At 60.5% G+C, this 27,519-nt stretch overlaps 2 protein-coding genes across 3 annotated transcripts; one reads left to right on the forward strand and one right to left on the reverse strand.

Moving 5' to 3' along the window:
* Positions 1 to 782: 782 nt before the first annotated feature.
* PPDPF (pancreatic progenitor cell differentiation and proliferation factor) lies at positions 783 to 2,384 on the reverse strand. The gene is made up of 5 exons (XM_081033406.1): positions 2,210 to 2,384; positions 1,646 to 1,726; positions 1,436 to 1,513; positions 1,263 to 1,359; positions 783 to 1,179 (listed from the first exon to the last, which is right to left on the reverse strand). The coding sequence occupies exons 2-5, from the start codon at positions 1,698 to 1,700 to the stop codon at positions 1,065 to 1,067; spliced, it is 345 nt and encodes a 114-aa protein (XP_080889532.1). The 5' UTR covers positions 1,701 to 1,726; positions 2,210 to 2,384; the 3' UTR covers positions 783 to 1,064.
* A 6,921-nt stretch (positions 2,385 to 9,305) lies between these two features.
* Positions 9,306 to 19,361, forward strand: EEF1A2 (eukaryotic translation elongation factor 1 alpha 2). Of its 2 annotated transcripts, none has more exons than XM_081033407.1 (8): positions 9,306 to 10,029; positions 11,343 to 11,573; positions 13,310 to 13,489; positions 13,995 to 14,291; positions 15,682 to 15,832; positions 16,940 to 17,196; positions 18,112 to 18,346; positions 18,962 to 19,361. In XM_081033407.1, exons 2-8 carry the CDS (start codon positions 11,430 to 11,432, stop codon positions 19,087 to 19,089), a joined length of 1,392 nt encoding a protein of 463 aa, XP_080889533.1. In that variant the 5' UTR covers positions 9,306 to 10,029; positions 11,343 to 11,429; the 3' UTR covers positions 19,090 to 19,361. The 2 variants fall into 2 exon arrangements, with proteins under 2 accessions (XP_080889533.1, XP_080889534.1); XM_081033408.1 differs by having other exon boundaries at positions 10,004 to 10,180.
* Positions 19,362 to 27,519: the final 8,158 nt, after the last annotated feature.

Genomic DNA, 27,519 nt, shown 5'->3' on the forward strand with positions numbered 1-27,519 from the left:
GAAGGAGAGGGTGGTCCCTCCAGCCCATGGAGCCCCACCCAGTAGCCAGTGAAAGCCACTCCCCCCAAAGGCTCCCCCAGCCCCGCAACACACACACACACACACACAGTTGCCCTCTCCTGGAGCCCTAAGCTGGCCAACAGACCTGGGTCAGTGTCTGCTGGCTCACTGCAGGTGTGTGGACATGAGATGGCAGGCAGGAGACACGACCACCCTCCCCAGCTCCCGGAGGTGGATTGTGCCCAAAGCTGGCTGCCCTGGTGGGAAGGCCCCTCTGGAAACCCCCCCCACACTCCCTTCCCCTCAACCTTGGTTCTGGGTGCCTGGGGCCCCCGACCTGATCCCCCAAGGTTAGGCCACCCAGCCCAGCGTGTGCCCTACAAAGGACTAGAGGAGGTGGCATCCCCGTGGGATGGGCCTGGGAGACGGCATGGCCACTGCTAGCCGTGCACTAGTTGGAAGGACAGCCTCAGTCCTGTCCCACTTCCCTCCCCGGTGCCGAGGGGTCATCATCAAGGTCCTTCAAGGGGTCCTGGGTCCCCAGCTGATGGCTCCCAAACCCACAGCCAGGGGCCCAGCCTCCCACAGTGTCCTAGAGAACTCTGACCTTAGTGGCCTGTCCCATTCCTGGGCTGCCAGCTCTCCCAGGAGGAGCTCGCTGGGGGGATCTGAGCCAGGCCTCAGAGGTAGCCCCCCAACAAGGAGACTCAGGCAGGCCCAGGGGCAGTCCCAGCCCCCCCCCCCCGCCCCAGGAAATGAGGAGAATGAGAGGAGGGTGCACTGGTCCCACTGGCCTCAGGACACGAGGTTCACATGCACCACCTGGCTGCTTGTTTATTTGCCACTTGGTGCAAGGCACACGGTTACGGGATGGCAACAGGCTCACGGGTGGCTTGCAGAGTAAAGAGTGAGGCTCTCCAGTTCCTTTTTGGTGTTTTGCTGTTTTGATAGAAAAGAGCCCAACTGCTTCTGCTTGCTGCGGCCTGCCTAGCCTATGGGGGCTGGGGGGTGGGGGCTCAAAAGAGCCTAGCGCCTCTGGAAGTCTGGTGGCTGGTGGTGGCCACTCAGGATGGGGGCCCAGCGTTGGCTTTGCTGGCCTGGCCACCAGGCTGCTTCCTGGTGGCTTCCCGAGCCAGGTCACAGGCGATCATGCTGCTGGAGCCCTGGAGAGATGGTGAGCTAGGAGTGGGGGGAAGGTGTGGTCAAAGGCTGCTCCCAGCTGCTCCCGCCACCCACACTGGCCCCCAGGGAGGAGGACTTACTGCTCTGAGGACTCCAGCACTGTGGCCATGAATGGGACAGTGGACTTCCCGAAAAAGAAGCTTGCCCACCAGTGACCCGGGTCAGCTTTGGGGAGACCTGAGAGAAGCGAAATGGGGCCATGGTGCTGCTGCCCGTCCCTGGGGTGACCCCTCCAGATGCTCCCTGCACTCACCCGGGGGGTGGGGGGTGGCTTCCCCAGGGCACTCCGCACTTCCACAGGAGCTGTTACTGGAAGTGGAACCCAGGCGGCCTGGAGAGGAGACAGTCGCTCGTGCTCAGTCCAGTCCCCACCCAGGCAGGGGTGCTCAAGGGGCCGGAGCCTGCACAAGCTGGGTGGGGACTCCTGATCAGCACTGTCGGGGTGGGCAAGGGGCTTACTTACGCCGGTAATAGTCGTGGGTGGCCACGAGCGAGCCGCTGGAGGGGATGGCTGCCATGCTCTTGCCTGTGGGCTGGTGGAAGCCTGCGCACACGGAGGTCGGGAGCCCCTTTGGTAACCGGCTGCCCTTCGGGAAGGGCGCTCCCGGGGCGGCCGGCGAGGCTGGGTTTATTACCGAGCCAAGCGCGGCGCCGGAACTCACAGACCGCCTCAGGCTCTCCGGGGGCGGGCGGCGCCAACCAGCCCGAACCGGCCGCGCAGGAGGAACAAAGGCGCTTTGTGCGCGGGCCGCCACCTGGGGCTCCCGGAACGGGCCCGGCGCCCGCCCGGGCCTGCGGCCAGCGAGCCCGTCCCCGGTGCCCGATCCCTCCGCCCAGCGCAGTTCCCGGTCGCAGCCTCCACGCCCTTCCCTCTGCCCCCGCGCCCCGCACCGCCCGGCCCTGCCCGCCCGTCCTTGCGTTCTCCGTCCGCCGGTCGGTCCTTCCCACGAGCCGTCGCGCACGGGGCCGCCCCCGCCGCCCACCGTGTGGGCGCTCGACCACACCCACGTGCCGCCCGGGCCCTCACCTCGGCGGCGACCCCTCGCGGGCCTCGGCGCAATGTGAGGGGTGGCGGGGACGGGGGCGCTAGGCCACCGAGCCCATTTGCAGAGGAGACCGCGTCACGCCGCTCCACGACCAAGAGGCGCGGGACGCGCACGCGCGGACTTGCCCGCTTATACCAGGGCTCCGCTCCGCGTCACGGGGGCGGGGCGCGCCGGCCCCTCCCTCCGGGCCCTGCGAGGCCACGCCCCACGGGCCTGGCTGCGCTGGCCAGCGGTCGCTGAAGGCCAGGCAGGCCCGCAGCGTCTGTCGGAGAAGGGCATCCTGAGAATGAAGCGGTTAACTGACCACCTGCCCCCGTCCTAGAGGAGGGCCTGTCCCGTCTTCCTGGGCCCTGGCCATTTTCTCGGACACGGGCCCCAGCCTTTCTTGACCTGTCCAACCCCTTGAAGTGCAAGCGGCGGGGGCACTGAACAGTAGCCCCTGCACTTTCGGTTGGTTTCTGTTGTGCAAGCCCTCGGCTGAGCCCTGCAGGCCCACCCTCCGCAGTGCCCCCCTCTGGCCTCCACTCAGGACTCACGATCACCTAGGGCAGATGGGGGCATCTGCTCGTTGGCGCCCAGCCCTTTAGCCAGAGGTGGCCCCCCCCCTCCCGGCGGCATCGCCTCCCCCCAGCTGTGGGTGCTGGGTGGTATCCAGAAGATGCTGTGTGCTTTGAGTCCTCCAGCACGGCGTCTGCTCAACTCAGCCCTGGCTGTCCCTGGATGTGGCCCGTTATCTGTGTGGCTTGGGGTAGAGGCTGCTGACCTGACTGTGACCTAGCCTGGGGGACCCCAGGAGGAGGTGCAGTTACCTGCCCCCGGTAATGCTCATCCTTCTCCACCTCCTGCATCTTTTCCTGGGGTCCCCACAGAAGGCCCCTGCTGGTCCACTGGGAGGAGGACAGTTCCGGGGCATAGATCTTTTAGGGCTTTCCAGATAACGGCGCCTCACACGGGAGGTCACTTGCACACACGAAGTAGACACATGACCATGCAGCAGAGGTGCATGGCAGCCCCAAACCCTACTTCACAGCTGACTATCTTCTCTTCTCATTCTGGTTGAGAGCCACAGTCATGTCCTGGCAGGCTTCTGCCCACGCCAGGGGGTAATTCTGGATCATAAACTAGGTGTGAGTGTAGTGCAAATCAAATTTCAAGCTTACGGGACATCCTCCACCTCCCCACCCACTCACCAAGCCCTGAGCCCCCTCGCGGGTCAGAGACCACAACCACGTCACCGAGGGCTATGCCGGGGCAGCCAGCAGCTCAGCTCAGGGCCGTGGGGAGCTGCCCACTCTGTGGAAGCAGCGTCTCCCCCCGGCCTCTGCTCTGGTGCCAGTCCCCGACTACGTGCTGTCCTGGGATGGGTGGCAGAGCAGCACCCTGCCTCACCTGCTGGGTTCCTACACACCTGTCCCCCTCGGCCTCCCTATGGCACTGCAGCATCTCACTCCATCCCTGAGCGAGGGGCAGTCCCCGGTGGCCTTGATGTGTGATGGGATTTGGTGTTTTGTGCTTCACCAAGGTGCAAGGTGAGGGGGGGAATTGAGGCCAGCAGCACCTGCTTTCATGGCTCAGGGCTCAGAGAGTCAGGCAGGGAGGCTGGGGAGGGTCTCCAAGCAAAACATGTGTGGGTGAGGGTCTCTGGCCCTGACTCGACCCTTGCAGCCCTGAGGCTGCAGGGAGCCCTGGTCCTTTGGGATGTGGGTATGGGGAGACTGAAGACAGGTCCTGCTTCCTGGCGGGGAGCAGAGGGCAAGATGTCCCAGCAACTGCCAGGGAGTGGGCGCTCATGTGGCAGGCCAGCAGTCACTCTGTGGGCACCTTATAGCCAGGGCAGTCCTGCCCCTGAGGTCTTGGCAGTGCCTCCTTTCTTGAGGCTGACAAACAGTGCCGGGCCCCTGGGATGGCCCTGAGGCAGCTGCATCCAGCATCTATTTCCCGTGGGACCCAGGCCTATGCCTCCCTGGGCTCCCTGGGCTGGGCTCAGACCTGGGAAGCTCAGCGTGGGGGGTTGGGGAGGCGAGAAGAGGGGATGGGCAGTTGGGATCTTGACAGCTGTCCTCTGGAACAAGAAACCACAGAGCCCCCACCCACAGGCTGAGCTGCTTTCCCCTTCTCCCCACCCGCTGTGACAAAACTCCACATCCATTCATGATGAAAACTCAGCAAAGGAGGAATAGAGAAGAATGTCTTCCATTGAGGAGAACATGAAGCAAGTACGGCCAACATTGCACATGATGGAAAAGACTGAATTCTCCCCCAGGATTGCAGCAGGCGAGGGTGTCCTACCTTGCTTCAATTGTCCAACATGTCTCATAAGTCCTAGCCACTGCAATAAGGCAAGAAACAGAAATGGAACTGTCCAAATTCACAGGCAACCTGATGATCTGGCATTAAAGAATCCACAAAAAAGCCAGTTGAATGAATGAGATTAACAAGATAGAAGGTAACCACACAAAAACCCATTCTATTTCCACATACTAGCAATTCACAAGTAAAAGCAGAAATTAGAAAAAAAATCTTTTATAATAGCAACACTCTGTCCATGAAACACTTAGGTATACAGACTAACAAAACATGTGCCAAAATGAAATGCTAATAGAAAAGATCAGAGAAGACCTAAGGAAGTGGAGACCCGATACAGAAAAGACACGAATTCCCTCCAAAATGATGTCTAAAAGCAATTCCAACAAAAATCCTAGCAAGAGTTTTTTTTTGTTGTTTTTTTTTTAAAGATTTTATTGGGGAAGGAGAACAGGACTTTATTGGGGAACAGTGTGTATTTCCAGGACTTTTTCCAAGTCAAGTTGTTGTCCTTTCAATCTTATTTGTGGAGGACGCAGCTCAGCTCCAGGTCCAGTTGCCATTGTTAGTTGCAGGGGGCACAGCCCACCATCCCTTGCAGGACTCGAGGAATCGAACCCGCAACCTTGTGGTTGAGAGCCCACTGGCCCATGTGGGAATCGAACCGGCAGCCTTCAGAGTCAGGAGCATGGAGCTCCAACCACCTGAGCCACTGGACCAGCCCCCAGCAAGAATTTTTAAGATACAGATAGACAGATCCTAAAATTAGTATGGAAAGACAGATGAACTATTATAACTAAAACATTTTTGGAAAATGAAAATAGAAAGAGTTGCAATATCCGAATCTTACTGAGGTCGTTCCCATAATGTAAAACTAACCAAAGTGTGCAATTCAGTGATCAAGGCCGCGTCTCCCTCTGTGCCTGTCCTGTCCTTTCCCCCACCAAGGTCCAGCCTCCTCCGTCTTGCCGGTGTGGGGAGGGCCTTTCCTGGGGCAAAGGAGGTTCTGGGTCTCGGCCACCCACAGGAGAAAGGGAGAAGGTGGCCTCCGGCGTCTGCTCACCCCCAAGACGCCTGCCTGCCGTGAGGTCTCCTGCTGTGGGGCAGGTGGTCCCCACCGCTGTGCAGAGAGTTGGGAACATGGCTCTGAGTTGCCAGTGAACTCAGTTCCTCCCTCTTGAACCTGGGGTGGGAGGCTGGCCGAGCACTGTGGCCTTTGCCTCATCTCTCACTGGCAGAGGAAGGCAGCTCTGCTTTTGTCAGCCCCAAGGAGGATCTGGATCCAGCTGGGGAAGGAAGGGCCCGGAGGGGACTGTGCAGGGAGGGGGCAGGGCCTGCAGACCCTCCCCGGTCCTCCCCTTTCTCAGTGCCCTGCTGCAGGGGCTGCCTCCTGCCCTAGGCTCTCTGGTTGGCTGGCCACCAGAGCCCACCAGACCCCTCCCCTGTTGGTGCAGGAGGGGAAGTGCTGCGGGCAGTCTGCTCCGTGGAAGCAGGTGGCACTGGACCTGTGTGGGGCAGAGGTTAAGCTCCGGTGCTCGCAGACTGCCCTCCCAAACAGGTGCCACCCGGGCTCCTCAGGAGCGAGGGCCTTGGGGGGAGGAGCCTGCCCTGCTGACTGTGCCTTCACTATGGCAACGGTTCCCTGCTGCTGCAGAAGGTGCCAAGGGGCCCCAGACAGCTTCTGTGGCCCAAGGGCCCATGGCAAGGGAAGCGGGGGCAGGCCAGGCTGCCCTTCACCCGCTCTGAGCGGCTGTGTGCCCCTCTCTGGGCTTCCCGGGTAGACTCAGGTCAGTCTCATACCTTCCCAGACACTCTGGGTTTGGTAGGGTGGAGTGCTTGGGGGCCTGGATTGTTTAGAGTGTCACCCCAACTCCCTGTTTCATTTGGCCCGGGGACTAAACACAGAGCTGGCTGGCTGGCTGGTGGGGCCCTTGGCTGGCCTGGAGGCCTAGAGGGTGTGCATGTGGCATGTGGCCTGCCCCAGCCCCATCTCCTGCCTCCCTCCACCCCTCCGCATTTAGAAGCCATGACCTTGCTTTTTCGGAAGAAAGCTCCGTAGCTAAGAGCTCCTCTGTGCCATGGAGGCCACTGAATTTGTACCTGGTAGGCAGCTCGGTCCTCTGGGTGCTGGGCCCAGAGAGCTCAGGGAAACTTGTGCCCAGGGTCCTGCTGCCCAGGTAGACTGAGAGACAGGATGTGACTGACCCCGCATGCATGACAGGTGTGCACTCATGCCTTGGGGTCAGAGGGCAGCCCACGGCCCAAGGCCAGGGGTGGAGGTCCTTCTGAGAGGCTGGAGGGCTCACTCCGCCCTGACCCTGCCCTGCCTTGGGCCAGTATCTGGGTTGTCAGCTCCACCTGCTGGCCTGGCCCCACAGGAAAGCACATCGCAGGTGGCTAGTTATGCATTCACAGGTTATTATTAACCAGCGGTGACATCACCCACAGCCAATGGGAAGCGGGTTTATTTCCAGGGCTGACAGCTCGAGAACAGTTAATTTTAGCTGGATCTTCTTTCCTCAGGCTCCAAACCCCAGCCAGCTAAAGAGGGGCTTGCCTGTGTCTCCCCACACTGCTGGTTGTCTGGGCCTGAGGGCTAAAGGGGGGGTTGTGGACGGAGGCCTGTACCCCTTCCTCCTGCCCCTCTCACCAGAAGGTGAGCTGTGAGGCTGCAGCAGCCTGGTTGGCTAAAGCTCCTCCCTTGCTTTGTCCCCCCTTTTGGCTGCTATGGGGTCACTGTGACCAATGGCTCAGATGTGAGAAAAGGGGGGGCGAGGGGAGGGGCAAGCCTGACCTGGAGGAGGGTGGGGTGCACAGGTGGGACCGGATCCGGCTTCTGTCCGGAGGTAACACTCGCTCAGGCCTTCCAAGCCGACTGCAAGCTCTGACCTCCTTGCTCCGTAACCTTGGGCACTGTGCTTTGCCCCTCTGTGTCCAGCTGGCTCTTGGTCAATGGGTCCTGGGGCAGCCCCACCTGGCACTTGGTGAACTGGCAAGGCTTGGCAACTGTGGCCATTTAGTAGGTCGTGTGGTATTTAGTGCCGCTTAGTATTTAGAGGCTGTCCAGTGCAGGTTAGTGTTTGGTGGTTAGTTGGTGCTGTTCCATGGTCACTCGGTACTCCTCAGTAGTTAGTCACTAAGTACTACTGGGCAGTTAGAGGCAGTTGAATAGCTCTTTGGTGCTGTGTAGCTCTTTTGCACTGTAGGTGTGTCACTATTTAACATACACCTTGTTTAGTCTCACAATCCCTGTGGCTGGAGTTTGTCCAGATGGCTGGGTCACCTGGGTCCCCAGGGCCTTGTGGGGAAGCCCAGCTGGGTGGATGGGCACGTCCTGGGGACACGGAGGCCCTTTCCAGAGGGGTCTGGAAAAAACCCGAGACCCCTCCCAAGGTCATCGGGCAGGCCCTTCAGGAGGACTGTGCATTGCAGCGGCATTGGCCACTGCTCTGGGCAGCAAATGCCTCCAGCGCAGGTTGGCCTGGCACCGGCACCCAGGGCGATTTGGTTGTCAGCCGACAGCTGTGGGGGAGCCAGGAATGGACAGGTGGGGCTCAGACTCTGTGTGAGGGTGTCTGACAGACACCTCTGAGGCCGCAGGCAGCCTAGGGTCCTGGGTGCTAGTAGTCTCTTAGGGGACGTTGGGTGGGTGTCCCCAGGGACCCTTGCCTCCTGCCCCCTTGGTGTGACCCATCCCAACCGCAACAAATCCCAGCACCTTCAAATCCGGAGTAACCTTCAGGCAGGAGGGTACATTAAATATAGACACCAGCTGGGCAGGGGTGGGGGGGCCTGCTTCCTCACCAGCCATTTATTTTTAACTCCTGGCTCCTGTGTGATGGGTATCAGCAGCCCTGGAAACTGCCCGGTCATCTGCTTGCCCCTCCCCACCCGGTCTGTGGGTCTGTGGGTGGGGCAGACCCTCCCTGAGCAACACTTCCTATGGGCCCCAACTGCTGCATGGCACCCCCTTTACTTCCTGACCTGTGGGCAGTCCCATGATGGGGGTCCCCACTGCATCGCCCCAGTGGGAGGTGCTGGGTGGTGGGCCTCTGCTCTCATTCACGCAACACACATTTCTTGAGAACCTGTGTTACAAAGACAAATAAGATGCACCTGTCCTCCAGGTCCAGGCAGGAGGGAGACAGCTATGGGGGGTGTGATAATGAGTGAACTTGGATTCACAGCCTGGAGGCACCGGAGGCCCATGACCTTGGTCCCCACATAACACAGGCTGCCCATTCCCCTTCTTAAAACCCATTTTGGCTATGAGCCTGGGCTGAGACCCTCAGGGACTCGCAGCTACCGTAGAACAGGGCTGTCTGTGGCTTGCACTCTGACCCCACCAGGACCCAGAACGAGAAGCCGAGAAGCTGAGTGGCCACAGCCTGGGCCTCTGTTTGGGCGCTGAATGTTGCCTTGGGGAGCTCTGCTTTTCTGGGAGCCCCACCCACACACCCACACAGCCCTGGAAGCTCTCTGGGGCCAGGCTTTGAGGGTCCCTGCACTGAGAAGGGCCCAGGGTGGAAACTGGTCCTGTCCAGAGGCCTCAAAGGGAGGATGGTCTGAGTGGATGTGCTGACAGACCTCAGGCCATCTGGCCAAGCTGAGGGGACCCTGGAGGCCACCGTTCCCCAGCCATACCATAGGGCCAGGTGGGAAGAAGCTTGGCTTTCAGGCCTGCCCGGGTGAGCCCATGTGGCAGACACATGGGAACAGGTGCCCTGAGGGCCTGCATACCCTGTGTACTGCGCCACATCCTGGGGACACCTCAGAACAGGCACCAACCACACGCGGGGCCAGACTGACCCTGGGAGATGCAGGCAGACCAGCGCCCCGACCCTCAACCTCAACCTCAACCTCAGCCTGTCCCCCAGCCCCAGGCCCAACGTGCTCCTCTGCCCAGCCCAGCATCCCGCCTCCCCCACCCCACCTGCCCCGGTCCCTGCGGGTCCCATCCGTGGGGACCTCCTTTTATGTTTGCAGTGTCTTTCTGTCTTGTTCTCGCTCCACTTCTCTCTCCGGGTGTGCCTGGGCCTGGCGTCTCAGTGACACTTTATCTGTCCTCTGTTTCTAGCTACCTCTCGCCTGCCGCTTTTTCACGTCTCTGCCCCTCCCTCCTCTCGCTCTCCCTCTCCCTGCCCCCAGCTCTCCGCCCCCCGCCCCCCGCCCCCCGCCCGCCGGCCCCCGCCCGCCTCCGCCGATTTTCTCTCGGCCTGCGCTCCCTCCCGGGCGCGTCTCGTCTCTGCGCCTTTGTAGCTCGCGTCTTCTCCGCATCCTCCTTTCGCGTTCCCGTCGCGCCCGCGCGCGTCCGCGGCTCCGCGGTCCCCGTATCCCTGCGCCCCGCGCAGCCTGGCCCCGCCCGCCGGTACCGCATTGCCGTACTGCAGGGGCGCAGTGCATCGCGCCCGCTCCGTCAATAGGCGGACCCCTCCTGGAGAGATAAAACCGCCGGCGCCGGCGCCGCCAGTCCCTCTGGCTGAGACCTCGGCTCTGGGTAAGGACGCGCGGTCTCTGGGTCCCCGCGCCCGCCCCCAGCTTCCCGCAGAGGGTCTCCTCCCCAGGGACCGGTCCTGCTCCTGGCGAGGCTGCGCTGCTCGCTGCGGGGATTGGCCGCCCACCCTACGCTCCCGGACCCGGCACCCGGGGTCGGTACCCAGGAGGGGGGAGCAGGGGGGCTTCGCGGTAGCGCTTGTTTACGCGGCGGCGGCAGGGGCCAGTTTCTTGGGCGGTGGCGATCGCCCTGCTGCTGTGACCTTGGGACCACCCTGGGCCCTGCGTGTTTTGGGCAGGGTTGTCAGTGCTGGGGGCTGGTTGGGTTCCAGCCGCTGTGGGTGCCTGGCAACTGGAGTGGGGGAAGGGGAGTCAGGGAGACCTGGGGGCCTCCTCAGTTGCCCCCCTCCCCAGGCCCCAGCAATGTCCACCTGGTGTCCGCAGCCTAGTGTGCGCCGTTTGTGCCGCTTTTCCTCCCCCAGCGCCTGGCCCCATTTGGGCTGCCTGGGATTCTCCACTGACCTCCAGGGTGGGGCAGGGGGCTGAGACCCTGGGCCTTGACCAGAGGGAAGGGGGACGTGGTGCCCCCCTGTCCCCACCAGGCTGAAGGCATCTCTGTTCAGCACCTGCTGAGCTGGCCTGCTGGGGCCGGATTCTCCCTCCCCTGGATAGAGCAAGGACCCCCACCTCCCGGCCCCACTGTCTGCCCCCTGCCCAGATTGGGGAGGGCCCAAGCTATTCTGGGCACTACATCGCCTGTTGGAGCTCTCTGGCCCAGCCTGTGTCCCTTGGTGCCCCCCTGAAGGCAGGGATGAGAGGAAGATGGCACCCTCCTTGCTTGAGGAGGGGAGTGGGAGGAATTGACCATCACTGCACGGTGCAGTCCTGGGTGGGGGTGGCATGGGGGTAGGGTACAGCATCCCTGCCTACGACTCCTGGAGAGGGAGCAAGCAGCGGGGACAGGGCACTGGAGAGCCTGTCAGGGTGACTCATCACCGGGCTCCTGACTGGTCATGGGGCTCATCCAGTCTGGTATTTCTCAGTCTCTCCAGATGAGGGTTAAACTCTTTCATGTGGGGGCTCCTTGAGCATGACACCCAGATATCTGCAGCAGATTGGACTGTTTGGGCTTTGGGCTTGCCACCTGGCTCAGCTGAGTCAGGCACCGGCTGGGAGGGGGCTCTTACTTCCCCATCATACCTGGGGACTTGGCTCTGCCTTGGGGGCCCGGTCTGTGGGCAGAGAAGTGACTTTGACCTATGCAGGGCTATGTCTTGTGGGGTTCCCCTCTGAGGCTCTCCATCGCCTGTCCCCCAGCCCCAACCCACAGAATCACTGCTCAGCAGACCCCAGCCCGAGCCAGAGCACCCCAGGTTGTGCAGCCGCCCCCATACCCCAGGAAGAATGGGCAAGGAAAAGACACACATCAACATTGTGGTCATTGGCCACGTGGACTCAGGCAAGTCCACCACGACGGGCCACCTCATCTATAAATGTGGGGGCATCGACAAGAGGACCATCGAGAAGTTTGAGAAGGAGGCTGCAGAGGTGAGCCCTGCCCCTGCCGGGAGGAGGGGGCTCCCAGCTCTGTCTCCACCCTGGGGATGGTTCCCACAGGGAGGCTGGGCTCACCTTCCCCGACCCTGGGCACGGGGCTCAGCATATCTCAAGATGGGTGTGAGCCCTAAAGGACCCTGCATGGGGAACATTCATCTCAGAGGGTCCAGATGGGAGTGGCATGGGGGAGCAGGGGCGTCCTCTCTCTGAGAATGTGTTTGGTGGGGGCGAGTGGGATGGCCAGCTGGATTTGGCCCAGGGTAAGGGAGTGGCCTGGATGCTGCATTTCTGCCCTGTACTGGGCCACAGAAGGCTCTGGAACTCTCTGTCAACTGGTATCGAGGGCCCTGGAGCCTGGCTTGTGTGGCCCCCAGGGTTGGGCTCCTGTGTCCCCAGGGCTGAGGTCTGGGGCTGGAGATGGCACTGCCCTCACTTGTCCCAGGGCTGAGCCAGGACTCAGGGCAGCTATTAATAGCTGCTTGATGGGCACCCAGCCCATCGGCTCCATTTTCTCGTGCCGGGCCGGGAGGGTTGCCTATCTAGGGTGGCGCCCTTTGGGGAGGCTTGGTTGCCTGGGGAGGATGAAAGGGGTTCCGTGAGCTGACCTCCTCTTTCTGGAAGCTACTCCTCTCACATGGCTGAGACCCTGGGTGGGAAGTGGCCATGGAGTGGGGGGTCTGCTCTCTGCACCCCTTACTCCCAGCCCTGAGCTCTGGGAGAAGCCCTGTCTGAGCATCTGTGAAGCCCCAGAGTGGCTGGGGCTGGGCCCAACAGGCCGGGGCTGAACCTGTTTGGGGAGGGGGTGTGTTCTGAGCTACCTGCCTCCAAGCCGGGGCCCCAAAGCTGTGTCACTCCTTCCCTGTGGGTCTGGCATTTGGGGGAGCCTGAGGGTGTTTCCAGGGCATGTGGTTCACATCTACCTGGGTCCTGTATGTGTGGTCCTGGCTGGGCAGCTTCCCTGGAGGGCACAGGCAGAGGTCTGTTAACGGCCCTGGCAGGGAACTTTGCTCAGCTGGGCAGTGACCACAGCTGCTGCCCTAACTGCAGCCCTGGCCCCAGGCATGGGGGTCTCTCTGCAAACACCTGTTCCCTTGCTCAGGTGGGGTGAGGAGGGGAAGGAGGAGCATCAGAGCTGTTCGAAAGCCTGGCTGGCTGTAGAAAGAGCTGGAAAGCTAGGCCTTTCCTTGCCACCTCATCTGATTTTTTTTTTTTTATTCCCCTTAGAAAAGATCACAGACGGGTTTTTTGGTTTGACAGCTTGCAACACAGGGGTGTTGTCGACCTCTGGCTGAAGCAGGGATCTGCGGTGTGGGGGGGGTCCTCGGGTTCAGAGAAAGGGGGAGTCCTCAGCCGGGGGAGTGGTTCAAACCGCCTGCCAGAGTCTCTCCAAACGCGGGTCCCAGGCCCTTGCGCCACCTACTGGTGGATGCTTGAATTGCACTCGTTTAGGCGGCTGGAGGCTGGACCTGGGGAGACAGAATGGCTGGGCCTGGGCAGGGCAGGTTGAGGTCTGCGTGTCCCTCAGAGGTCCTTGCGTCTGACTCCCTTGTTCCAGAGATGGGTGCAGAGTCCCAGGGTCCCAGCGGGGGTGAGAGGGGCTGGGGCCCATCTTCTGCCTCTACCCGGGCCTCTGTGCTGTGACACGCTGCTCCCATGGCCCAGGGGACCCGCTGGCCAGGCTGGCGGAGTCCTGGGTCCCGCCCTGAGCTGCGCCCCCACCCCTTCAGATGGGAAAGGGCTCCTTCAAGTACGCCTGGGTGCTGGACAAGCTGAAGGCGGAGCGCGAGCGTGGGATCACTATTGACATCTCCCTGTGGAAGTTCGAGACCAGCAAGTACTACATCACCATCATCGATGCCCCGGGCCACCGCGACTTCATCAAGAATATGATCACCGGCACGTCCCAGGTGGGCAGGGCTGTAGAGGCCACGCAGGCCCTAGAGGTGGGGCAAGGGTACCCAGTCAGGGGACACTGGGGACCCTGGAGCCATGGAGGGTAATTGGGTCTGCTCTGCCTCCTCACCAGGGCAGGAAACCCTCACCTTTGCCACTACTTGCCCCACCTGGTACAGAGCCCCCCAAAGAACTGATTAAGTGCCCCAGCATGTCAGCCAGAAGGGTGCCTGTAAGGAGAGCCACTGTTAGGGCCACCTGTGCAGATAGACAAACACAGAGGCCAGGATGAGGTCTCTGAGATGTGGGCAAAACTACAGACAGACTCAGACAATCTCTGACATTGCCCGGGCATTCACAGAGACAGACAGATAGACAGATGGATGAGCCCCCGCTACTAACCCTAAGGCCGAAATCCCCAGGTCCCATCCCCAGGCGACTGCCCAGGCCCCTAGCTGCTAGGAGGGGCCTGGGCATGAGGCGGGCTCTGGGGCTCACTGTGCCTGGCCTGCTGGGCAGGCGGACTGCGCCGTGCTGATCGTGGCAGCAGGAGTGGGCGAGTTTGAGGCGGGCATCTCCAAGAACGGGCAGACTCGGGAGCATGCGCTGCTGGCCTACACACTGGGCGTGAAGCAGCTCATTGTGGGGGTCAACAAGATGGACTCCACGGAGCCCGCCTACAGCGAGAAGCGCTACGACGAGATTGTCAAGGAGGTCAGCGCCTATATCAAGAAGATCGGCTACAACCCCGCCACCGTGCCTTTCGTGCCCATTTCAGGCTGGCACGGCGACAACATGCTGGAGCCCTCACCCAACGTGAGTGCCCGGTGGGGCAGGTGGTGGGGCTGCTCAGATCCCTCCCCCAGGGCCCAGAGCACGGGGTCGAAAGTCAGGCCACGTCAGGATGGGGTGCAGGCTGGGAGGGCTAGTCCCGTGGCCCATCTTGGCTCTCCTGGTCCCCCTTACCCTGTGCGTGTATGGGTGCCAGCCCACGGTGGGTATGTGAGCCTGGTGAGGAGCCCCAGCCTCTTTGAGGTCCAGGGCTTTGGCCCGCAGCTCAATCTCCCTGCAGGGCTGGCAGAGGTATCTTTGGCCCCTTCTCTGGCCAGAAACACTCTCCCCAGGTTGACACTGCAAGGCCAGTGGCTGCCGGGCCCTGGGTCTATGTACCCCATCTCCAGGAGCCCGTCCATGGCAGGGTTAGTTTTCTTTTCCCCCAGGAGCCTCTCAGGGCCTGGAGCTGGTAGGGCTCTGGGAAGGGCTGAGGGCTGGCTCTCTGCTGGTTAGTGGGCAGTTTGTGGCTCAGGCAGCCAGTGTCCCAGGGACTCTGACTTGGCAGGTGGTAATGAGTGGAGCCTGGTTGTTTTGAATTTGTGGAACCCGAAAACAAGTGCCTAGGCACTGCCAAGCCAGAGGACAACCTGGCCCAGAAGGGCAGCCACTCACTCTAGCCAGCACTGCAGGCACCCACACTGTTGGAGGTGGGTGTGGAGGGAGAGCCAGGGAGATAGCCCAGGAGCCCTATTGTCAGAGGGTGCAGCTAGAGGGACCCCATCTTGCTCTGCTGCACGTTTGCGTTGTGGATTGTACGTTCCCTCATGAGATCTCACATAGAGATGGATGAGCTGACTGCACCCTCTTCTCCTGGAGAGGCAGACAGGACACCCACACCCACATTTCCCATGCCTGACCTGCTAAATAATGGGGTCCCCCTCACCACTGTTGACCTGGGCTGTCTGGAGGACGTAGTACCTGGGAATGGACGTGGGGCACAGTGCTGCTGGCCTCTTCTCCTCCCAATCTGTGGCAGCTGGGCCAGGGGGACTCCGTGCTAGGAGGGCGCTGGGTCTGCTGTCAGGAGACGCCCTGGGCAGTGACGTGTCTGCCTTGCTTGGGTACAGTCAGCGTCTTTGGGGCTGAGGCTGGAATCTGTGCCTCTAGCTTGGCCGTGGGCCAGACTTGGCCTTTTGTGCCCTGGTGCTTGACTGGGTCTGGGATCTGAGGGCCAGGGCCCTGGGGGTTGCAGGGGGGAGGGGCTGGTTCCAAACCTCAGGTCGTCATCCGTCCGCGCCTGGTCTGAGCAGTCTGGGATGAGGTGGATGCTCTGCTTCTTCTTGACCCCGTCTCTGTGATGGTGGGAGTGTGAGCAGAGGGTGGGGTAGGCTCAGATGGTCTCTACGATGGGTGTCTCCTTCCTCCTGCCCAGATGCCATGGTTCAAGGGCTGGAAAGTGGAGCGTAAGGAAGGGAATGCCAGTGGTGTGTCCCTGCTGGAGGCCCTGGACACGATCCTACCCCCAACACGCCCCACGGACAAGCCCCTGCGCCTGCCACTGCAGGATGTGTACAAGATTGGCGGTGAGTGGGGGCGCAGGGCTCCATTTGCCCCAGTGCAGGCACCCAGTCCACCTCGGCCAGCTCTGCCCTTCAGACCCCTCTCTTGAGCCCAGGACCCCAGCTAGGAGCTCCAGGTTATTTCTGCCTCACCCCCCACGCTGCACACTGTCTGGGCGACCATCCACCCACCTACCATCCACCCATCCATCCATCCATCCATCCAGCATCCATCCATTTATCTATCCATCATCCATCCATCCATCCACCCATCCATCCAGCTACCATCCATCCACCCACCCACTATCCATTGATCTGTCCAGTGTTTGTCAGGCCTTTCTCCCTCCAGGTAAGTGGTCAGCCCTACACCAGGAGCTGGTGGGTGGCACAGGTGATGGCACAAGGGTGACTCATACTCTCTTTCCCCCTGGAGGTCCCATTCTTGTGGGAGACACGATCCACTCCAGGAATGAGAAATGCTGTTCATGAGACGATATAGAAACCATAAACAAATGTAGCTAGAGGTGCTGGGGGGCCCGTGTGCAGGGTGGGGGTGTCATGCGTGGAGAACAGCCAGCAGCCTCAGTCTCCATCATAATATAAGCCACACAATCCTCTATCACAGCCAGAGAAACGGGGTAGAGTCTCCCACGCCCTGGGGCAGACCAGACACCCACTGGGCAGCCACACAAGTTTGAGCAGAACTGTGATAAGCATGGGGCACCCACGCCCCTTCAGGGATAGTCCCCGGGACCAGCAGCATTGAAGCCCAGCCAGGCAATCCCCGGTGGGCTGTCCTCAACCCTCTCTGGTGCTGGAACCTCACAGGAGAGGCCTCAGAGAGCGGAGGGACCCACAGTTCCTCCTTCAGGGAAAGGATCTCAGGTCCAGGTGGCTCTCTCCTTCCTTGTCTCCCCCTCCTGGGGACTCTCTCTGGTTCAGTCCCTTCCTTTCCTGATGGGGTCCGGGAGCGTCCACTTCTGTACGAACCTCTCAGTGTCTGCCCTGCCTGGGTGCCTGGGATCTCCCAGTCCCCTTGCTCCCTGCATGTGGCCATGCCCCCCGCCTGCCCGGAAGGACCAGGGCCCCCTCAGCCCCGCCTGCCCCTCACAGCCCCTCCTCTTGGCCCAGGCATTGGCACCGTGCCTGTGGGCCGAGTGGAGACGGGCATCCTCCGACCGGGCATGGTGGTGACCTTTGCACCCGTGAACATCACCACGGAGGTGAAGTCAGTGGAGATGCACCACGAGGCACTGAGTGAGGCCCTGCCCGGCGACAACGTCGGCTTCAACGTGAAGAATGTGTCTGTCAAGGACATCCGCCGCGGCAATGTGTGTGGGGACAGCAAGTCTGACCCTCCTCAAGAGGCTGCCCAGTTCACCTCCCAGGTGGGCGGCTGTGCGGTGGCCACTGGGGCCTTTTCCTGCAAGGGTGGTAACAGGCTGTCCTCAGTGAAGTTAGGGGCTGCCCGGAGCTGGCCGAGCACTCGACACCCCCTTAGTCTGGCATGGGGAGAACTCAGACCCCGCTTTACCAATGAGGCTACTGAGGCCGGGAGAGGTTGAATCAGGTCTGAGGGCCCAGAACGAGTAGACTCGGGTGGCCCAGGCCTGCCCCTCAGGGCTTCACTGAGGTCCCACTCTGCTCCTGAAAATACTTTTATTAATTTAGTGCCAGAGACATCTCTCTAATACTTTATTCTCTGCATTGTCACTGAACTTTTTTCAATCACCTCTTCACATGAGAACGATTTAAAAAATGGGCTTTATTGAGATACGTTGTTTCCCCAAAAATCAGACCTACCCTGAAAATAAGCCCCAGTTAAGATCTCAGCCAGACGGATGCATTTAGTACATGATGATGATGTTCCAGAAGAAGATGACATGACTGTATTTGAATAAATGTAGATTGTTGTACATGGAAAAATAACACATCCCCTGAAAATGCGCCCTAATGTGTCTTCTGGAGCAAAAATTAATGTAAGACCCAGTCTTGTTTTCGGGGAAACACGGCATAATTGAAATGTAAAAACTGAAGTCCAATTTTATCATCGCACTGCCTTAGTCCTGGTCAGGGTGGACGGTACAAGCTGCCCACTGGCCGTTTCAAACAGCGCACTTGTCAGTTGTTTATCTCTCAGGGTTCCCAATGCTTAGTGAGCACCTCGGGGTCTAGGAGGGGAGGGGTGGGTCCCCCGGGGTCAGCAGCTGGGGCCTCAGGAACTCGGGAAGCGGGCTGGAGCCTGAGGTCCTCCCCGGTGCCACCCCAGGTTGCCTGATGGCCTCATGCATCTCTGCGCACAGGTCATCATTCTGAACCACCCTGGGCAGATCAGTGCTGGCTACTCGCCGGTCATCGACTGCCACACGGCCCATATTGCCTGCAAGTTTGCCGAGCTGAAGGAGAAGATTGACCGGCGGTCCGGCAAGAAGCTGGAGGACAACCCCAAGTCCCTGAAGTCGGGCGATGCAGCCATCGTGGAGATGGTCCCGGGAAAGCCCATGTGTGTGGAGAGCTTCTCCCAGTACCCGCCCCTCGGTGAGTATACATGAGGGAGGGCAGCTTTGGCCGCCATCTAGGCAGAGGGGCCACTGCAGAGGGAGCGGGCCCTTTGCTTTTCTGCTGCACTTAGAGCTCAGCAAGAGACCCATGGCCTCGTGTCACCGAGCGCAGGTGGCCCTGCCGGGCAGGCCTGGGATGGTGTCCTCCTCTGCAGATGAAGGCCGTAAATGACGCACCCAAGGCCCACAGCTAGTCTAGTGGTGGAATTGGGACTGACCGCCCGCCTCCAGCTGGCCTGCCCGACAGCCCTGGCAGGATAACCCACAGCCCCACCTGGGAGAGCTGCCCCAGGCAGGGTGGCCGGCCACAGCCCAAAGAGCTAAAGGGCGTACAGCGCCGAGGCGTGTGCTAGGGACGGTTCACGGCTGGAACGTCTTGCGCGAGTCCCTTAAGCCAGTCACTTGTAAGGAGCCGGGAGCCAGTACGGCTTCAGGGCCTCACACCTGGAAACAGGCTGCAGACCCCCGTGCTCAGCGCGAGGTTCCTCCGCCCGGCGGGGCTGCGGGGGATGCTGCGCGTGCGCGGTGCATCCCGGCGCCGGTGGGCGGGGCCTGGGGGCTCCCGCCGGCCCCTCACGCCCCCTCCCTGCAGGCCGCTTCGCCGTGCGCGACATGCGGCAGACGGTGGCTGTGGGCGTCATCAAGAACGTGGAGAAGAAGAGCGGCGGCGCTGGCAAAGTGACCAAGTCGGCGCAGAAGGCGCAGAAGGCGGGCAAGTGAAGCGCGGGCGCCCGCGGCGCGACCCTCCCCGTCGGCGCCGCGCCCAGCCCCCCGCCCTGCCCCCGGCCCCAGCCCCGCCCCGGCGCCCCGCACCCCTGCCAGGCGCATGTGTGCACCTCCGCTTGTCAGAGGCTCTCGGTCAGCGACTGGATGCTCGCCATCAAGGTCCAGTGGAAGTTCTTTAAGAGGAAAAGCGCCCCCACCGCCCCAGCGTCCGCGTCCCGCCTTCGCCTCGCTCAGCGCCCCTTTTACCAATAAACTGAGCAATCCCACAGCCGCGTGCGCCTGCTTCTGGGTGGGGTGAGGGCTGCCTACCCTGCGGGAGTGCTCTCCTTAGGATCCCTTCCCCAGCTCCCCTGCGCTCTCCCCGAGCTCCTTCCTGCCTGGCTGTCCCACCCGCATTCATCACCCCTGTGGGTGACCAGGCCAGGTGTCCTCCCGACCTACCCAGGGTGGGTGGTGGGCTGGGCTGCACTGAGTGGCCCAGCCCAGGAGGCCAGACCCCAAGTCCAGCTGGTCCGGCTTGGGAGTTGCCCCAGTGGGACATCCGGGACATAGAACCGGTCACTTCATATCTGCAGAAGGGGAGCTGAATGTTTTGGGGGTCTCTGAACCCAACGAGTGCTGAGGGATCCTCCCCCACGAATGCTTGCCTCTCACACACACTGTTCTAACCCCCGGGTTCCCAGGCTGCCATGCTCCTGGAACCCCGTCGTAGCCCATCCCGAGCGGGTCACGCGTGGCTGGAGGCAGCGTCGCGTTCATCCTGCTGCTCAGCTCGGCCCTCCGCACACCCAGGGACTTCATCTCCAGACAAGCCCTGATCTCTGTCAGCAAAGACAGGTGCATGCGGCACTCCCTGCCCAGCCATTCCTGCTCCAGGAAGCAGGATGTGTGGGCACTGCAAGAGCTAGGGTGGGCTCAGCAGACCCCCGACTGTTCCCGGTGCAGACTGGCTTGCTGCAGGCTCATGCGTCTGGGTCTTCCGGAGCTGCTGTTTCAAATGACCTCGGGCTGGCACCTTAAAACAACAGGACTCTCCCAGTCCAAAATCAGTATCCCTGGGACAAAATCGAGGTGTTGGCAGGGCCTCGCTCCCTCAGAGGCTGTAGAGGAGGGGCCGTTCCTTGCCTCTTGCAGCTTCTGACAGCTGCCAATGTCCCTTGGCTTGTGGCTGCATCACTCCCATCTCCACTTCTGTGGTCACACGATTTCTGTGTCATGTCTCCCTCTTATAAGGACATGAGATTGCACTGAAGGCCTACCTGGATAATCCAGGATCATTTCATCTCCAGATCCTTAATTTAGTCACTTCTGCAAAACGCTTCCTTGCACATGTGTCACACACACCACAGGTCCCAGGGGTTGGGCCCTGAGATCCTACTACGCTGATGCAGCGAAGGGTGGGGCGGTGCTGCCAGCCGGGAGAGCCGGGCCCACGAGGTTCGGCAGTACCTGCAGAGGGCCTGTGCTGACCTGCAGCGGCCTCCACGGAGGGCGGCAATGGAGACACGGACACCCAGGCGAATTGGGATTTCGGATAAACAGGATAATGTTTAATACAAATCTGTCTCATACGACACTGGCACTACCAAATGTGAATGCACTTGTTTACCTGACGTTCAAACTGGGCTGTGTATGTAGGGGAACCGGACACCTCCTGCCCCTGTCCTGAGCCCCCGTCCCGTCCTGAGCCTCATCGGCCACGATTGCAGGTGGGGGGACCTGGTGTGACCCCGCAGGGCCTGTCTGCCCAGGACATTGTCCTTACCCACTTGGCCCAGTTAGAATTGGGGTCAAACCCAAGAAACTTGCCTGCCCGAGACAGGGTAGAACTGAAAACCCAGCCCCAGACTGCGGTCTAAGGAGGCCCCCTGAGTGGTCCCTGCGGGGCTCCTCACCCTGTCATCGCCATTGCTGTTGGGAACTCTGGGAACCCTGGTTACCCAGAAGCCACTGGGGGGGGGCGATGTCAGACACCTGCCCTCCTGTGTTGGAGGCTGGAGGTAGGTGCGTTTCTGAAATGGGGGCACAGTCCTTCTAGGCTTGTGGACTCCTGTGAGGGCTTGAGGATAGAGCTGGGAGCACGTCCCCATTCCCACCAGTGTGGTGGAGGGTGGGGCTTCTGAAGAGAGTCTCCTGGCCTTGGACATCCCTTTGGGGTGGGTGATGGAGGCAGGCCCAGGAAGGTCAAGTCCCAGGTCTGACTCCTGGCAGGGCTCTGGGCCTCTGTCTTTGGTGCCGGGCTCAGGGTGGGGTCCATGGCGGGGGAAGAGGACAGGGACTGGAGGAGGCAGATGGGAGCTCGGCCAGTTGGGGACATGCAGTAGCTCCCGTTGTCCACAAGGTGGCAGCACACGCAAGCTCCTCTCCCAGGATTTTCCCACTGACCTCCAGGTGGGGGGCTCCACAGCATCCAGCACACTGCCAGCAGGGAGGTGGGCAGGGGTCCCATCTGAGGCTGTCCCTGGAGCAGCCCACACTCAGTGTGAGGGGCTTCTGGGGATGGTAGGCCTTGGCCACACCTCGGGCCTGGGAGACAAACTGGGGTGAGATGTGCCTGCCTGCCAGGAGGCGAGGCTGGTGGGGCACCGGCAGAGACCCCTGTATTACACTCTGGGCAGGTGGGTCCCAAGCCTTCTCAGTGTCAAATGTCACTGAGGCTGCATCTGTGGATACTTAGTGTACTGGAAATGAAAACAGGAACACTTAAAACAAGAATGCATAGGTATCCTAAAAGATCTTGTTTTATGTACTATATGTATCAGAGTATATTGCAATATAAATAGAAATGTCTATGTGTGTATAAATGTAAATTTAATATAAAAAGAAATGTCTACATATAAATAATGTAAGCAACTATCAAGTGTCATACCAACAAAAACACCAAATAAACCTTGAAAACAAAAAGTACAAACAAAACGAAACAAAAAACAAGAATGCAGAAGCACACAGCATGGCTCCTGGGAAACTCCCCTGCACAAGACAGAACACGAGTGTTGTTGTGAACACGGTTTTCACCTTGAGAGCCTTCTGGAAGGTTCTTGGGAGCCGGGCGCCTGGATGGGCCTCTGAGAACTGCTGATCTCGGTGGCAGTGCCAGTGGCAAGGGTGCAGGTTCGAGTCCCAGCTCCACCTGCTCAACCAAGGACAGAGCAGGTGGCACCTGAATGTGGAAGGTGAGATGACCGCTGTGGTCAGCTGCCCCGGGTGTGGCTCTTGGAGTCGGGGTCTGGAGCGGGGGCTGAGGTGGCCAGAGGCTGGTGTAAGCTCAGGGGTGGGGGGAACTGAGGGGTGGGTGGGGAGCAGGGGAGGGGGCATGGTGTCAGTTCGGGGAGCCCGCTGGGCAGCTGGCCAGGGCGTGGGCGGCTGACAGTGTGTCCTGGGTGGGGGGGGGCAGCTTCAGAACTCGAGCCCAAGTGGGGCCCATGGACGCTCACTCCCGGCTTGCCGCCCAGGCTGTCCAGGACACGGGAGCCTGGAGAGGTACCCGTATGACACCGCAGGGCTGGTGGTGAGCCCGGGCTCTGTGAATCAGGCCCAGAAGCCTCTGCTGGCTGGTGAATAATTGAAAGCAGGATCCACTGGGACCCCACTGGCAGCTTCAATCTGCTCTTTGGGGGCCTCTGAAAAATTCATGAGTTCTTGAGGCGGCGGTTCCCGCTGAGCTGGCCAAATCTGTCCTGTCTCCTGCCCTTGTGTTCCCAGGGTGCTCGGTGCTGCCCCCAGGCTGCAGGGTGGCCCTAGCAGTGGCTTCAGACCCCAGCGTTTCTCACCGGGGAGTGAACGTCTTTGTGGGTAACTGGGGGTATGTCTCCTCCTGGGGCCTTGGAGTGGGACCATGGTGTGCTGGACAGCTTACGTGCCTCCGGTGCGTGGGCCCAGCATAGGCTGGGATGTGCACCTGTGCAGATCTCGTGGGGCTGTGTGCAGTGTGGGGAACGTGGTGGCCTTGGGAGGAGGGGCAGTGGGTGTGTGCACGTGTGTGTGCACATACATTTGGATGTGTGTTTGTGCATGCCAGAGAGAGCACGTGTGTGTGACGTGAGTGAGCATGTGTCTTGGCTCTTCCTCCACTGGCGGCTGGCAGCCTGGAATCTGGACTGAGCCCCGAGGAGGCACCATGGGTGGCAGGACCCAGGCAGCATTGGGCAACTCTCCCTGTCCTGCAGCCAAGGGGGGCAAGCAGGTCAGGCGACTGGACTGGCAGGGCTCCGAGCTACAGGAGACTGGTGGCTCTGCTGGGCTCGGCCAGGGAGGAAGGAAGAAGGGCGTCTGGAGAAGCTGTGGGGGCCGCCTGCTGCTGGGGTCTCACTGTGGGGTTTGGCTGGAGAGGAGACCCAGAAGGGCCATGGGCGGCTGGGACACCCATCAAGGCTGCATGAGGCAAGGACAGCCCAGCTGTGATCGCGGCCTCGCCATGCCAGGGTCTGGGCCTGGACTGTGGGGGTGGGGGCTGTCCTGTGCACTGCAGGAGGTTCGCTCCTACCCACTAGATGCCAGTAGCACCTGCCTCTGTCATGGCAACCAGAAATGTCTCCAGATGTTCCCAGATGCACCCTGGGGTCCAAAGCCACCTCTGGGTGAGAGCGAAATGGCCTAAATGGCTCTCGTTCCATGGGTGGGACATTGGGACAGGATGCCATCAGTATGTCTCAGTTGGGGGCACCGACAGATCATTCCTTCTGGCTGCACCTCGTGGGAGAGTCTGTAAGAAACCAAGCGGGGACCTGGGGTCGCCCTAGCACCTCCCTGCCATTTCCTGGACACTGCGCTGTACCGGACGCCCCAGGACCTTTCACTGCTCTGCAGGGTTTTCTTGGCTTAGGTCCAGCAGTCTGGGTGCCCTCGGGCCACGCCCTGCAGTCAGCGCCTTGTGTTCTCAGCAATGCCCTGGGTGGGCCCTCTTTGCTGGCAGAGTGGTTCATCGGGCCACCCTTGCAGAGCCCTTGGTGCTGGCCCAGGGCTCCAGCTCTATCCGGGCTGATGTGTCCCTGGTTTGCTGGTTCCTGTTCCCCTCCCCCCCACTCCCACTTAACACGTGGTGACCTTGTCCTGGATGAGGGGGTGGGTGGGAGTGGGGACTCTGACAGCCACCAGGCTCTGCCCCAGACTGGACTGCTCTGTGCAAAGCCTGCTGGATATCTGGCCAGCGAGCAAGGCACTCAAGTGAGCCTGGGCCTGCCGTGGGCGGGCAGCCAGGGCCCAGATGCCGACAGCCTGTGTGTGGGTAGGCCGGCTGACCGTTCTGCTGGCGGGGAGACTGTCTCCACGGCCCAGAGCTGCAGACACCCATGTCGTCTCATAGCCTACGCCAGCCTCCCTGAGCCACATAAGCCCCAGGCCCACCATGGCGGGCTCATCCCAGCTGGACGCTCCCAGCGATGCCCAGCCCTAGGGCACAGAGACTGTCCCTGGCATGGACGAGCAGCTTCTGTGGCTGGGCCAGGTGTGAGTGTGTGCACGGCCCTCCTCACTGAGCTCCCTGTCTAGTGGGGAGGTGGGCAGGAGGCAAGCAAATAAATAACAGCTTCAGACTGTGACCAGTAAGCAGAGGTGAGGAAGGGCGGGTCCCACTTCAGGGACGACCCCCAAGCAGGGCCTCCCTGAGTAGATGCACAGTTACCTCTGGAGCCAGGGGAGGGGACAGCATCCCGGCAGAGGGAACAGTACTCACAAAGGCTCTTCCGCCTGCTTGAGGCTCTCCTGTGTGCCCACCGGGGCAGCGGGCGGAGGGGGTGGGGGGGACGGGGCAGGTGGGGTGTCTGAGCGCTGCAGGGCCAGGTCACACAGGTGAAGATCCAGTGGTGAGGAAAGAGTCTGGAGATCACCCAAGTGCCTGGGAGCGCTGGCAGGTAGAGATCGGGCACCAACTTTACGCTCCACGCGTGAGCTGGGGGGCCCGTCTGCTCCTCACGTTTTATCTGCCATGGAAGGGGAATGATTTCCACAGATTCTTCATTTGCCCAGAGGTGTGGGAAGGGGAGTGTGGGATCCCTCACACGACAGCCTGTGGGCTGGAAATGACAAAACACACAACCTCCCAAATACCACCCTTGCTCCTGGAAGCTGGCCAGCGGACTAAGGGGGTCATGGGACCTCTCAGCAGGGGGTTCCCTGGAGAACCCAGATTCTACAGACTGACTTCCACACTCCAACGTGTCCAGGCCACCTTCACTGCCCAAGCCATCTCTGCCATCACAGGTGGCGTCGTGGTGTTACTGGCAGCTGAGGAGCTGGTGTCAGCTTCCTCACACGATTCGCTGGGTTGCCAGGAGCTGGGGAAGTTTGTTGAGAGCTCTGATCCTTTTAAAAAAAAGTATAAATTAAATTTTTATTGAGTTTAGTGTAAGATGTTTTTAAAAAATCAATGCTTCTGTATCTTAAATCTTTTCCTAGGGGTGGCCAGTTAGCTCAGCTAGTTAGAGCGCGGTGCTGGCAGCACCAAGGTTGTCGGTTCGATCCCCACATGGGACCTTGTGAGCTGTGCCTTCCTTAAAAAAAAAAAAAAAAGAAACACTGAATCTGCCTCACTTTCCTGCTCCCCCATGAGCTGGATAACAGCGCTTCCTCCTCATGACAAGAATTCCTGAGGGAGGGCTGGGACTTTCTGTCTGCTGGCACTTCCTGTCACTCAATTTTATGATTAAAACAACCAAGCTCCGACCCAGGCGAAGTGGTTGAGAGCCTGTCCCTTCTCCTGTTTCTCGGCCTGGGGGAGCTTTCCCTCTGGGCCTCTGCCAGGGCCATCTGTTTTGTGCAGGCCTGTGACTGGGGCAGGAGCTCGCTCCTGTTCTCCTGGGAGGAGATGGTGGGGGGGGGTGAAACGGGAAACTCTGCTTGGCAGTGTCTGCCCCGAGTGTCCGCATGGTCACTGGCCCACGGAACTCCAGCATGGCTGGACAGCTGGATGTCAACACGTCCTATGTGACCACAAAGCATCAGAGCTGTGGGGTGTCGCTGGGCCATCTCCACTCCGCTCCAGGAACAGCCTCACTGCTGCTCACACCCTCGGCCAGGTCAGCTGGCCCGTGGAAGCCTCTTTCTTCCCCACCTGCTCCCCATGCATTCTCTTCTGGTCCCACCGTCCAATGTTAATGCTGTGAGAGTAGTCACGACCCCCAGGGTCACGAAGAGATTTGCAGGAAATGCTGAGCCTGCTTTCTGACTGCGGGAAAGGTTACTGTGTATGTCCCCCCGAGGGAACAATACAGATGTGCTTTGATTTGTCCTCTGCCGCCAGCAGCTGTGACATCCACTGACCACTCCTCATGGGCCCTATCTATGCCAGGCTCTGGGAGACATGACAGTGGCAAGATGTGCCCAGAAGCAGGAGAGCAGGCCTTGCATGGCTACGTCCCCGGGGACGGGTGGGGATGCCAGTGGCCACCATCACGTTTGTCAGCTCACTAGTCTGTGCTGGGTGGCTCAGTGTAGCCAGTGATATGGGGGACGGAAGGAGGAGGCCACCAAGACAGGGCGAAGGAAGTGTGCTGGGTTCACGAGGTTCTGGGACAGTGTTCAGTGGGGAGGTGCTGAAAGGACAGTTCCCGGCTTGGCCGCTGCAGTGCTGGGCGCGGGGCCTCCGGCCCCAAAGTCTCGGTGAAAGCCGCCTCCTCAAAGTGGACATGGGCTTCTGAAGTGTGCATCTGAATTTTTCCACTCCTCTTCTCTGGAGCCTCAGTGCTGTCTTGGCAAAGATGGCTTGAGCCTGAAAGCTTTTCCCATCTATTTTTAAATAAATGGGATTCCTATCATTTGCATGAAATTCACCCCAACTGAGTGTTTGCATGACTTGCTTCTCCTGAGTTGCATGGGGGGGGGGGCAGGGTAGGGGCAACTGGTGACCAGACTGCTGGCCATGCACAGCCCATGGAGTGCATGACACAGAATTGAAAACAAGTGATCAATGAACCAGCTCATTGAAAGGACATCCTAAACAGAAGAAGCAGAGATGTTCAAACCTTGATGCAGGACACGCCTTCCAGAACCCACAAAGCGCTATTTGCAGACAAGAGAACAGGGTGCCTAGGACATGAGGTCCACCTGCATCTGAGCAGGTTCCCCTGCCAGCCTGGAGTTCCCGTTGGAGGGGCCTTCCCTCCACCCGGGGGCATTGTGTCTTCATGGGCCCACTTCTCCCTTGCATCAAAAACCCCCAAGAAGGGGCTCCCTTGGAGGGACAGGCCTAGCTCAGGGGACCTCGTAGTCTGGGCTTCCCCTTCACCAGTGGAGGTGGCCCCACCCTCCCGGAGTTTGCACATTTGCCTTACAGTCACTTTGTCACTCTTCTGAGGCAGATGAGCAGAGTCAGCCAGACATCACGCCCTCCCTCGTGGATCCAGCTGTGTAGGGAATGCAGGTCGTTCCTTCTTTTGCAACCCAGGCCCTCCCCCTCCCCTTGAACTGACCTTGTTGGAGCCTCCTTTC

Source organism: Rhinolophus hipposideros (assembly GCF_964194185.1).
Source record: "Rhinolophus hipposideros genome assembly, chromosome: 22".
Classification (NCBI taxonomy): Eukaryota; Metazoa; Chordata; class Mammalia; order Chiroptera; family Rhinolophidae; genus Rhinolophus; species Rhinolophus hipposideros.

Bases quoted from the DNA above. Each gene is read 5' to 3' on its own strand.
- PPDPF (XM_081033406.1), bottom strand. From the start codon at position 1,700: ATGGCAGCCATCCCCTCCAGCGGCTCGCTCGTGGCCACCCACGACTAT. The intron at 1,360-1,435 runs GTGAGTGCAGGG...CGCTTCTCTCAG, and splicing joins AGCCACCCCCCACCCCCCGG to GTCTCCCCAAAGCTGACCCG. The intron at 1,180-1,262 runs GTAAGTCCTCCT...CCCCACTCCTAG, and splicing joins GTGCTGGAGTCCTCAGAGCA to CTCACCATCTCTCCAGGGCT.
- EEF1A2 (XM_081033407.1), top strand. From the start codon at position 11,430: ATGGGCAAGGAAAAGACACACATCAACATTGTGGTCATTGGCCACGTG. The intron at 14,292-15,681 runs GTGAGTGCCCGG...CCTCCTGCCCAG, and splicing joins TGCTGGAGCCCTCACCCAAC to ATGCCATGGTTCAAGGGCTG. The intron at 15,833-16,939 runs GTGAGTGGGGGC...CTCTTGGCCCAG, and splicing joins GGATGTGTACAAGATTGGCG to GCATTGGCACCGTGCCTGTG.